The following is a 12,149-nucleotide window of genomic DNA, read 5'->3' on the forward strand; positions in this document are numbered from 1 at the left end:
TGGGCGGGAAGGGGGGGCTGGGGAGCAGGCATGGGTTTCGCGGCACTTACAGGTCCGTCAACACCATGAGCTCCGAGTAGGCCCGGTGCAGCAGAAACTCGATGAGGGTGCTCAGCCGGTAGCCAGGGCTGGCCGCCGCCGCAGCGGCCGCCGCCACTGCGGCTCCGGGAGGAGGAGGCGCCGGGGCAGACGCGGGGCCGCCGCTGCCCCCGCCGCCGCCTCCGGGCGGGACCAGCTGGTGGTTCTCCAGCTGCACTGGGGCCATGGCGGCGCAGGGCCTGGCTGGGCGCAGCGGCACAAGATGAGGCCCTCGAGCCTCCCGGGCGCTCGGTCACCGCGCCGAAGCGGGCGCGGGCAGAGTCGCCGCCACCTACTGCCAGGCGGCCTCAGAACAGGAAGCCGTGCGCCGGCCGCGGAGGCCCGCCCCCATGTAGCGACGAGCCCGCCGGCCCCAGGGACGGGAGCGAGGGGCGGGGGGGAGCAGGGAAGGCGGAGAAGCGGGGCGGACGCCGCAGAGAAGCTGCGCCTCCGCAACCGCTCAGAGGCCGCTTTGCCAGGCAGCCGCGGCATCCATGTTGACGGCCTAAAGCGGAAGTCGTTAGGCAGAACGGAAGGGGAACCTGCAGGGGGACTTCCGACAGCAACCTGTGCCTTTTCTCGCAGCTGTCGGGCGCCAGGACTCTAGTGGGGCGCGTGGGAGCGGGGCGGGGCCGGCGCGCGGGCGGGAAAAGCGGAAGCGGGGGCGCGCGCCGCCGGAAGCGGGCGTGAGGGCGGAGCCGGCGGCGTCACCGTGAACGTCAGCAGTTGCCCCGCCCTTGCCCTCGGCGCACTCCCAGGTTTCAAAGGCACCAGTTTGGCCTGAGGTATCTCTACGCGCTCCGCTGTGGGGCGCGAACGCGGCCGGGAGGGCTCCCCGTCCGGTGTCTGTGACTTGGGGTTCTGGAATCGGGAAGGAATTGTAGCGGCTGCGCGCTTCTGATTTCTCAGCTCTCTGCCCCGCCCACTGTCTGCCCATGCGCCTTTCGTGGGATAGAAGACGTTTCCGTCATTGTGTGGGTTTTTTTTTTTTTTTAACTGTGGGAAAAAATGCGAGAAAATATGATTGGGGGTAGGAGCGGGGCCGCTGGCAGAATAATTTCACTTTAGTACAGTTGGATATATGCTGATTTTATTACCAACCCCGAATCTCGGCAGTTATTCCACAGAAACAGCCCTTAAATCCTCTCCCGCTGCCTCTCACTCGGTTCTTGTCCCTGCTCTTGCAGTGGCCGCCCAGCCCTTCAAGGGCTTTCTGTTCCTCTGTGTCCTGCTGCCGCTCTTTCTCCCGCAAAATTCACCTTTAATGTTTTGCCTCCTGCTTGAACATGGTGATTCTCCACCTCGCTTGCACGTTGAAATCACAGGGGTGGGGAAGGGCTTTAAATTTACTTATGCGTGCGAAGACTTATGCCAGCCCCAGAGATTCGGCTTTGACTGGTCTGATGTGAGATCTGGGCTTCGGGATTTTTAAAGGCTTCCTGGGTGATTCTAACGTGCAGCTGGGGAAGAAATCCACTGTTAGGAAAGCGTCCATTGCTGCAACCCTTTTCAAACATCGTTTTGCAGATTCCTATCTGTAACTCCTAGGTGTAAGATGCTTTTGCTGTTCTCTAAGGTTAAAATACTTTCATCCTTGTCCACTTGTGTAATTCTTAGTCATTCTGGAAGGCCATTCACCTGTCTTCTGAAGGTGGGACATTTGGAGTGTAATCACTTGCTCCCTCCATTGTGGTCCTAAAGCACATTTACACACAGTCTCAGGGTACTTATCAAAAGGCATTAGGATTACTTGTACCCACTCCAGGTGCAGTGGCTGGAGGGCAGAGACTATCAGCCATCCCCATGCAAGCTACCTTAGGAAACAAATTTTTTATGTTAGCTAGAATCATACCATTTCTCTTGCAGCTATTTTGATTTGTTTTACTGAAGATTTATTTCCTCTTTTGAAAACTACTGACTTCAGTTAAAAAACCCTGGTGGTCACATACACACAAAAGGTAGGTGGTTGTATGAGATGGTCCTGGAGGTCTTTTCTACCATTCAGATTCTGATTCTTTGTGATGTTGATAGGATTTTAACTCTGCCCTATTGCATATGTTAAACACAGTTGTACGTCAGGCATTTTGGTATTCATTCTATTTGGCACTAAGGGTCTACCTAGAGAGAGTGCAAGCATCATGCAAATAAAAAATAATTTAATAGGTGGATGGTGGTTGTTTTAGAACACAGAAAATTTCACACACATCTATCAGATTAGATTCTATTGAAATTTCTGTGTTTGAATAGGTATCTTTAAAAATTGAAAAGTACTAGTTATTAAAAAGGATATTCTAGAGGAAAATTGGGCAAAAATACAGGAGTAGGACTGTGAAACTTGCTGTGCTTGAATTGTTGGAAATCGGGGAAGTAGTGTAAATGAAAGCTCCTAGAAGAGATGATAGCCCACCTCCCAACCTGGTAGTATAACCACTAGGCAAATATAGGAAGTACTAGTAGAAGAAATGAATGGGGAAGGAGAGAAAATGTTAGCATGTTTGGCTGAGTTACTAAAGGAATGACTCACATTCAGACCACTTTGGGAAATAGTGTAATTTATCATTTTAAAACCAACAGTTCAATGTTTGGCACTGTAGTATATGTACATAATTCTTTCGTTCACACTTTTCAATTGTTCCTCTGTTTGCTCATCGCCTCATTCTGTCGCACCTCAGATAGTTCCAGAACTACCAGCATATTTCCTCAGCTCTTAAATTGACCTTAACGCTTTAGATCTTTCATGGAGTCAATCTGATTTTAATAAAGGGAACAAATTGATTGCAAAATGTGGAGGAAAAAAGGTACATTTCCTTTTAAGCCTTTTTGATGAAAAAGTGAAATTGTCATCATTTGGAAACATACAGCTGCCCCTCAGACACAAAAAGGCGGGAAAGGAATTGAAAAGTAATTTTTTCTTCTCTTTTTATTTAATATTGTGATCAAGTCCTCCAAAACGGAGAGTAAAACTGGTAATTGCGTTCATTCAACGGATGCTCCATTCATAGTGGAGTTGAAGGAAGGAACTCACAATACCGTGAGTGAGTATGGTCTGACTAACCTAGAAAAAATGAGAACACTTTAATGGCTTTGCATATAAAAGAAAACCCAAACTTGTTCCTGTGGCCTCTAAAGCCATGAACAGAGTGGCCCTTGCCTGCTTCTTTACCTCCCTCTCCTGCCGCTCTTTCCCTCGCTCCTTGCACTGTAACCTCACTGAGTCTAGTACATGCCATTCCCTAGGGTGTTAGGGCTTGTCCACCGTTCCAGACACCTGAAACGATTGTTTCCCGACTCTTCGTGTGGCTGGCTTCTCATCCTTCCAGTATCAGCTTAAATGAGAAAATCCTCAGTGAGGTCTCTCCTGACTATGTGACATGTCGGCTGAAATAGAGTCCGGTGATATTAGTGAAGGAGTTTATTCAGTAATCAGCATGAGGAGTTCAAACCCCAGGAAACAGTTCAACAGAGTGCTCTGATGGAACTGCTCTGAGGGGTGCGAGTTTAGGCACAGCTTGTATCTCTTTCACAAACAGTACAACTAGATTTAAAAAAAAAAAAGAAAAGGGGGATAGAGTACATCTGGGCTTTTCTCTAGATTATACATTGAAGGTAACACAAACGAGAATTTCTTGGTTATACATCAAACAAGTTCAGAGATGCTGATGTTATCTATGTGTGGAGGGAGGCAAGGACCAGGATCAACCTCTAAGAAATGCAGCTGGGGGCCGGCCCGGTGGCGCAGCAGTTAAGTTAACACATTCCGCTTCTCGGCGGCTTGGGATTTGCTGGTTCGGATCCTGGGTGCGGACATGGCACCGCTTGGCAAGCCATGCAGTGGTAGGCATCCCACATATAAAGTAGAGGAAGATGGGCACGGATGTTAGCTCAGGGCCAGTCTTCCTCAGCAAAAAGAGGAGGACTGGCAGTAGTTAGCTCAGGGCTAATCTTCCTCAAAAAAAAAAAAAAAAATGCAGCTGGGATTGTGAGAAGGAGGTCCCCTTTATCTCTTCCTGTTGTGGATCTGTCCAGTGGCATCTTCAGTCAGGAGGTGTGGGGTTGCAAGGTCATTTTGACACAGGCTGAAGATGGCCTGCGCGGCTCCTTCACAGTCCAGCATGGATTTTATTGTGCTGACTTAAAGCCTACGCAGTTTGCTCCTTAGATTCACCTGGTAGACCAGGGAGAGGGGGCCCGAAAATCTGTCCCCAGGTGTTAGGCATGTACAAGGAAGTTCATTGCAGCATTGTTTGTAGAAGCAAAAAGATATGAGCAATCTTAACTGTCTCTCAGCAGGAGAATGGATATGTAAGTTACTATATTTCTACATACCTATTCAAATGAATGAATTAGACCTACAAATACCAACATGGATACATCTCAAAAACAATATTGAATGAAGAAAGCAATCTTTTTTGATACCATTTCTGTCCATTTTAAAAGCACACAAAATAACGCTCTATAATTTAACATAGTGTAGTAAAAGTAAAAAATGAATATGAGGATGATAGACACCACTTTTAGGATAGTAGTTACTTCTAGGGAGGGGTGAGGGATGAGGTGATGCTTTATTGGTTCTTAGCTATTAGTTATATGTAATGGGTTTCTTGAAAAACCTGAAGGAAATGTGACAATATTAATATTTGTTAAATCTGAAGCTAGAGATATGATTGTTAATGTATTCTGTACTTTTTCAATATTTTTAAAATATGTTATAATTGTTTAAGTTAAAATTTTTCTATTAGTACAATTATTTACACTAGCTGCCATAACAAACCAACCCCAAAATCTCAGTGACGTAACACAGGTAAGAGTTTATTTCTCATGCTCACAAAGTTCGGTAAAGATGGACCTGATGGAGAGGCCCTCCTCTAAGTCATAACCCTGAGATCCAGGCTCCTTCCATCTTAGGAGGCCATCACTCTAACCAAGAGATGATTTTTTGTCTTTTTTAACATCCACCCACATTTCATTAGCCAGAATTAGTCACATGGCCCATTTAAAGGCTAGGGAGCTGGGAAATACAGACAGTCTTCTGTGTGCTAAGAAGAAAATGAAATGGTTTGGTGAACAAATAACATTGTTTTTACCTCAATCTTAAGGTAGTCTTCTCTCTTTTTTTTTTCCTTACAGCAGAGCCTCTGAAATCAGACCTCTTAGAATAAAATCCTAGCTCCACCACTTAAGATCTGAATGCTCTCCAGCAAGTTCCTGTACTACTCTGGGTCAAGTTTCCTCATCTGTAATAACAGTATTTACCTCAGAGGATGATTGTGAAGAAAAAATGAGTTAACGTTTGAAAGGGCTTAAAACAGTAAGTGATCTATAAATATTAACTATTCTCATCATCATCATTTAGGAGCAATAATTCCTGTATTTGTTTTTTCACCTAATAACCTATGAACTTTCTGTCTTCTCCTGCCCTCATGTGGCTCTCTCTTGGATATCCAGCACCTAGCATAGTGCCTAGCTATCTGGCTTTAATGAATGAGTGGGACAGGTATACACCATCTGTACACTGTAGTTCTATTTATATTGCGTTAACTTATTTGAGATTAAGGTTAACTTACAGAGCCAGCCCTGACTGCCTAGCGGTTAATGTTCAGCACACTCCACTTTGGCAGCCCAGGTTCAGTTCCCGGGTGTGGAACCACACCACTCATCTGTCAGTGGCCATGCTGTGGCAGTGGCTCACAAAGAAGAACTAGCAGGACTTACAACTGGAATATACAACTATGTACTGGGGCTTTGGGGAGGAAGAAAAAAAAAGGAAAAAGAGAGGAAAGATTGGCAACAGATGTTAGCTCAAAGCGAATCTTTCCCAGAAAAAAATAAATATTGACTTCTGTATATTTACATGTGAAATAAAATGTTTAGGATTTCTTTTAAAATACTGCAGAAAAAAAAGTTGGGGGATGTAGATGAAATAAGATTGGCAGAATGTTGACAGTTGTTAAAGTTGATGATGGATACACGGGAGTTCATTGTACTCTGTTCTTTCTCTTCTTTTCTGTATGCGTGAGAATATATATAATAAAACCTTTTAAAAAATTGAGAGTGGGTGGTCAACTAAAGGCCCAGATCTTTTTTCCTTTCCTAACAAACAGCCTGTAATGTATATCTACTCAGTATTTCTGATTTTTAAAACATTTTTGTAATTTATAGAGTGTTTAACATTAAAAATAAAAGAAAACTACAAGGAAACTTCAATTATAACTGCTTATAAAAGAGATGAAAGTGTCAAATATTTTAAAAAGTTTGGTTTCAGGCCTTGAAATAAGAATGCTTCTGAGGAGCTCTCAAAAAAAAACTTATACAGTGGCATAGCAGTTAGATTCATGCGCTCTGCTTCGGTGGCCTGGGGTTTGCTGGTTCAGATCCCGAGTGCGGACCTACACACTGCTTATCAAACCATGCTGTGGCAGGCGTCCCACATATAAAATAGAGGAAGATAGGCACAGATGTTAACTCAGGGCCAGTCTTCCTCAGCAAAAAAGAGGAGCATTGGTGGTGGATGTTAGCTCAGGGCTAATCTTCCTCAAAAAAAAAACAAAAACAAAACACACAAATTTATAATCTTAAAAATTTCTAGCTATGCTAAAATTCAATATCTTTTTTCACCTCACAGTTACCTTTTTTAGAATTTTTGTGGCGAGAACATTTAAGATCTACTCTCTTAGCAACGTTGAAGTATACAATACATGTTAATTATGGTCATCATGCTGTACATTAGAGCCCCAGAACTTATTCATCTTATAACTGGAAGTTTGTACCATTCAACCAACGTCTCCCTCTTTTGCCCACCCCCTAGCCCCTGGCAACCACCAGTCTACTCTTGGTTTCTATGAGTTTGGCTTTTTTAGATTCTGCATATAAGTAAAATCATACAATATTTGTCTTTATATGTCTGACTTATTTCACTTAGCATATTACCCTCAAAGTTCTCTATGTTGTCACAAATGGCAGGGTTTCCTTCTTTTTTATGCCTGAATTATATATATATATATATATTTTTAATTTTCTTTATCCATTCACCTGTCTACAGACACTTGGGTTGTTTCCACGTCTTGGCTATTGTGAATAATGCTGCAGTGAACATGGGAGTGCAGATACCTCTTTGTAAAATTAAATACCTTTTAAATAAATGATTTCTAATGGGTAAACAAAGGAAGAAGAAAAAGAGGGTTATTATTAGAAATAGAAAGAAGGGAGAAGGAGCCCATTTAGAATGCAATTATTATATTCTTCCTTAAGAGAAAAATCTCACGTTGCCTTGTTCTTTGTTAGGGACCAACCCCCAACCTCTGGATTGCAAGGAGTAAACCTGCATCCATGTGTGCCAGAGAGTAGACCACGTGATCGGAGTAAGACTCAGCAGAGCAAACAGCGGGGGCAGCAGCACAGTAGCTCTGGTCTCATGCCCCCAAGTCCCATGGAGTGACACGATGGGTCCAGATGGAAACTCTGTCCTCATGAGTTGCCACACAACTGAGGAACCAGGGCCAAGGGCTCAATGCCTTAATTCTCATCAGGCAAGGTTACAGTGGTGCACACATGAGGAGGGAGCTGAGGTATTAGGCACAGCCGGGCAGTCCTGCTTTTGTGAGGGTGTTGGGCAGAGCTGACTAGTCCTGCTATCATGAGGGCGTCCAGCACAGCAGAATAGTTCCAATCCAGCCATGCTCACGTGAGCTAGTCTGTTTTCATAGCACGAGGACGGGATGATAAACTCAGCGGCAGGGTCATATTGCCAATTGCAGCTGCTGCTTGACTCAAGTAGACCATGTGATTGTTTTGCAATGCTGTGGTACTGGATCTAGGGGACAAAGAAAGCATCAAATGTTCCCACCACCCCCGTACCTCCTAGGGATGAAGATGTTCCTTCCTCAGTACCAGGGTTGTTGTTCTCTTTCCATGCCCACGTAGTTCATTTGTTCTAAGTCAGTGCCACTGTTTCTCTCTTCATTCAGCCATCTCCCACCTCTGCGCAGACCTTCTTCCGTTTCAAATGGGCATGATGGTAGCCCTTGCAACAACCGTGATGTCCCCTATCACTGCCCAAGCCGGCCATTGTAGGCATGCTCTAGGGTTCATGAATTTCACCAACTGATTGTTATCCTTATGGTCAGCACTCTTCCACACACAACGACTGAAACCAAGTGGTAGCAGAAGCAGAAGGGTATAGTCACCTTTCCACTTTTGTCTAACTGCCACCTTAAGATGAAATCAGTCAGGCTTCCCAGGTGCTAGGACCAGAGGGAAAAAAAGAAAAGGAGTGACTAGAGATTGTCAGGGTGGAATCACAAATGGAATCGCCAGTCTCCCATTGCCCCCACCCCTTCAGTCTTGACTTCCCTAAGCAGCTGTTCCAAAGAAGACGTTTCCTAATTAGGCCCAGTACGCCATGTGGTTCCATTGGGTCTGTCGACTGAAGTAAAGAGTCTAGATGATGTCAGTGGAGGAGTTTATTCAAGAATCAGCATGCAGAGTTGCTCTGAAACAGTTCAACAGAGTGCTCTGAAGGAAGTGCTCTGAGGTGTGCGAGTTTAAATGCAGCTTATTTCTCTTTCACAAAACAGCGTACATGCAGGGAAGAGGAAAAGAAAAAAACTTACAACTAGATTTTTTTTTAAAAAAGTCATAGGGACTATGGCATAGTGGTTAAGGTGGCACGCTCTGCTTTGGCAGCCCAGGTTGATGGGTTCAGATCCCAGGCACGGACTTGCACCAATGGTCAGCCATGCGGCAACCCACATATAAAGTGGAGGAAGATTGGCACAGATATTAGCTCAGGGCTACTCTTCCTCAAGCAAAAAAAGAGGAAGATTGGCAACAGATGTTAGCTCAGGGCGAATCTTCCTCAGCAAAAAAAAAGGGGAGGATAGAGTATATCTGGGCTTTTCTCTAGATTATATATTGAAGGTGACATAAACAAGAATTTCTTGGTTATATATCAGACAAGTTCAGAGATGCTGACATTATCTATGTGTGGAGGGAGGCAAGGACCAGGATCATTAATTAGTCTCTCAGTCTCTAAGAAATGCAGCTGGGAAATGTGACAGCGAGGTCCCCTTTTATCTCTTCCTGTTGTACATCTGTCCAGTGGCATCTTCAGTCATGAGGTGTGGGGTTGCAAGGTCATTTTGACACAGGCTGAAGATGGCCTGCGCGGCTCCTTCACAGTCAGCATGGATTTTATTGTACTGGCTTAAAGCCTATGCAATTTGCTTGCTAGCTTTGCCTGTTAGACCAGGGAGAGGGGACTCAAAAATCTGTGCACAGTCTCATCTAGGTGTGAACTCTTTGCACAGGTGTCCACCTGCGCTGCATAAATGTCCTGTTGGCCTGTGGCAATGGCTTTCCAGAGCTCACAGCCCCACAGAGGGGTGTTTTTGCCACACCAGTCACTCGTCACCCAGGCACCTGACCAGATAGCTAGGGCATTAGCCACAGCCCAAGAGTCAGTGAAAATATAACATGTGTGGTCCTTAGGCGAAGGTGATGGTTTTCAGTTTATCCCGTTGTGCTGACCAGCCCTTACCACAGTTGGTCTTCCAGAGTTGTTGGGGCTGGCCAGCTGCTGCTGCCCAAGACAGATCATCAGCTTTTAGTTGGGCTGAGCCATCAGTAAACCAAGCCCAAGCATCTTTAGAGACTCTCCGGAAATGGGGTCCCTACGTAGCTGCCCCTATGAGTGATTAGGAGAGAGCGCTACATTGGCCTCCAAACGCGTGGCCACAATCTCTTCCTGTGGGGAGGACACACCTGTGGGACTAGGCTTGCTTCTCCCTTGACTATATCATTGTCATTAAATCAGAAAAGACTGTTGTGCCTTTCCAACTCTGTTAGCATTGAGCAGACCCAACCCAAGATGAGAATATCTAGGTCCAGTGTTACCTGGAGGTACTGTGTGAGACGCTCAATCTCCCCAAGTGCCCCATAGCCGCCCAGTAGGTGTCTTTCAGATGAAATGTGGTGGGTAAGTGTCAGCAAGGCAGTGAGTCCAGAACACAACAGGGCACCTCCAAGCAGAAGCAGCTTGCCTTTGCCAGAGGGGTACGACAAGGGTCTGCACAGCCTGACTCAGATGGTTACAGTGAATTTTCTTGCCCATTTTACTCTATGTCCAAATCTGGCCAGTTGACTGCACAGGAGTGAACGAGTACTGGTATTCAGATGAGTCATAAAAATTTTTATCCTACTTCCCTGCCACCTCACCTCATTGTAACCTCATTGGAGACTAAGGCCTCGGTCTGCCCTGGGGGTGGAGAAGCTTCCACCCCATCCCTAGCCCCCTTTCTCCTTGAAGGCAGTTACACAGTCAAGCAGTGAAGGTGCTGAAGGAGGAATTTGTTTTAAGGCAGCTACTTGTCTTCTTAGTTCCTTCAAAAGAGAGAGCAATTCTGTGGAGGGATCTGGTTTTATAGAGGCACTTTCAGTTCTAACTGGGCGGACAACTAACTGCCTGCTTGGCCCTCCCCTCCCCCGCCCACCCAAACCCATAGCTCAATATCCAGAGCAAATTTCATGGACATTCACACTCTCAGTTTCTTCTGCGGGAACCCCTGCTTGAACAGCCACATCCACATTGTCTTATGCGCCCTTTTAGAGGGAGTTTGATATTCCCTTCCTTAGTTTTCTCTTGGATGGCAGACTCTGCCTGTTTCGGAGTGCCCATCTTTATCCTGGGCGTTTTGTGGCTCAATGTCATCATAGCCTGCAACAGAGGGCCTCCAAGTTCTAAAAACAAAGCTGGTGGAGTCTTCCACTTCGGACAGGGGGGCAGATCGCATCTTTTCAGCCATTCTCTGAAGTAAGGGGCTCCTGGGGGCTGTCGTTCTGTCCACTTTACGGTCAGTCTGGAGCACCTACAGCACTCAGGCTTTGAATGGCTTTTTCCATGGTATTCCGTAGGATTTTCATCAGCCTTGGGGAAATCTTCCTGGGTTGGCCATAATGTAGTCATTGAAACAGCAATCCAAAGTAGCTGAGGGCATAATTCTGTCCCAACTCAGTAGTCTGCATGGTAGCTTAAGGCATGTGAGACAGCCTAGCTGCTGCCATTCATCCTTGCTCCCTAGTTACACACACACACACACACCAGCCAGGTCTTTGACAGCTCCCCAGTCCGTTGGCCAAAGCTGTCTCGTGTTTCTCACCACAATGGGTCAATAAAAACTGATTTTGTCAGACTACAGATTTGTCCCTGGTGATCTTGGGCTGATTAGGCTAGGACAATTTGGAGTTTCTACCAAGATGTGGCCGAGACCCTCACTGCCGTGGACCAGGACTGTTGACTCCTAATAACGGGCACATCTGTGGCCCCTTGCATCTCTCCCACTTGAGGCTTATCTATCCCTGATTACATGGGTTTTGCACTGAATCAGGATTCTGATGATCTCTTTGGCCCTTTGGTGTCAGATTTGTTAATTGTCTCCTGGGATTTTAGAGTTCTAATCAGACTTTCGTATTCTCTGGTGAAATTTGGCTTCTAACACCATCTTCTATCTTTGGCGTGTCCACCATCTTGTTTGTTGTTTGAGAACTTAGGAGAAATTGGCTTTGGGAGAGGTCTTTGTAAATATTCTGCCCTCCAGGAGGCTGCTGATTTTTCCAGTCAGCAGTTGAAGTGACTTAACATTTGAGTTCAGGGCCCAAGTCATTTGTAAGTCGTATTTTTATGTTTGACCGAGGGTCAGCCAATTTCTCATGGGTTTGTTTGTTAATAAACTTGCACTAACTTCTGGCATAACTTCACTGAGGGCAATTTGGAATTCTAGTGGCCGCTCTGGGCAACTTTGACATGAATAAGATTGTTCATCTGAGAGATGCTTCAGGACAAAAAGAAAAAACTCACGAGGAGACTGGCTTGCCTGAAAGAGAGAGATCTCATTATTTTTTCCATATGTTGAGTATGAATAAGTACTGGCTTTTTAATGGTATGATGAGAAAATTATCAAGTCCCCAAGTTATTGTTTAGAACACCTCTAATGACTCTGTTTTGGGTGTGGGTATATGACTGTATGTCACAATGGATGTTTCACTTTTACAGTGATCATTTCATTCTAAAACTGGCG

At 45.4% G+C, this 12,149-nt stretch overlaps 2 protein-coding genes across 8 annotated transcripts in view; one reads left to right on the forward strand and one right to left on the reverse strand.

Moving 5' to 3' along the window:
* MED14 (mediator complex subunit 14) overlaps window positions 1–761 on the reverse strand; it is a 64,700-nt gene extending 63,939 nt beyond the window's left edge. Inside the window, exon 1 of one of the 2 annotated variants that reach the window (XM_001489243.7) lies at window positions 51–761. In XM_001489243.7, the coding sequence (XP_001489293.2) occupies window positions 51–265 (215 nt within the window). In that variant the 5' untranslated portion in view covers window positions 266–761. The remainder of the gene's footprint in view (window positions 1–50) is intronic. The other variant, XM_005614079.4, reaches the window with a different exon arrangement.
* Window positions 732–12,149, forward strand: part of LOC106781341 (uncharacterized) — a 112,893-nt gene continuing 101,475 nt past the window's right edge. For 2 of the 6 annotated variants that reach the window (XR_011434573.1, XM_070256804.1), the window contains exons 1-3: window positions 745–863; window positions 1,945–2,036; window positions 5,206–5,386. The gene's annotated coding sequence lies outside the window, so the exon portion shown is untranslated. Of the gene's footprint in view, window positions 1,053–1,944; window positions 2,037–5,205; window positions 5,387–12,149 lie in introns of all 6 variants that reach the window. The other 4 variants (XR_011434574.1, XR_011434575.1, XM_070256805.1 and 1 more) reach the window with 4 other exon arrangements.

Source organism: Equus caballus, chromosome X, assembly GCF_041296265.1.
Source record: "Equus caballus isolate H_3958 breed thoroughbred chromosome X, TB-T2T, whole genome shotgun sequence".
Taxonomy (NCBI): domain Eukaryota; kingdom Metazoa; phylum Chordata; class Mammalia; order Perissodactyla; family Equidae; genus Equus; species Equus caballus.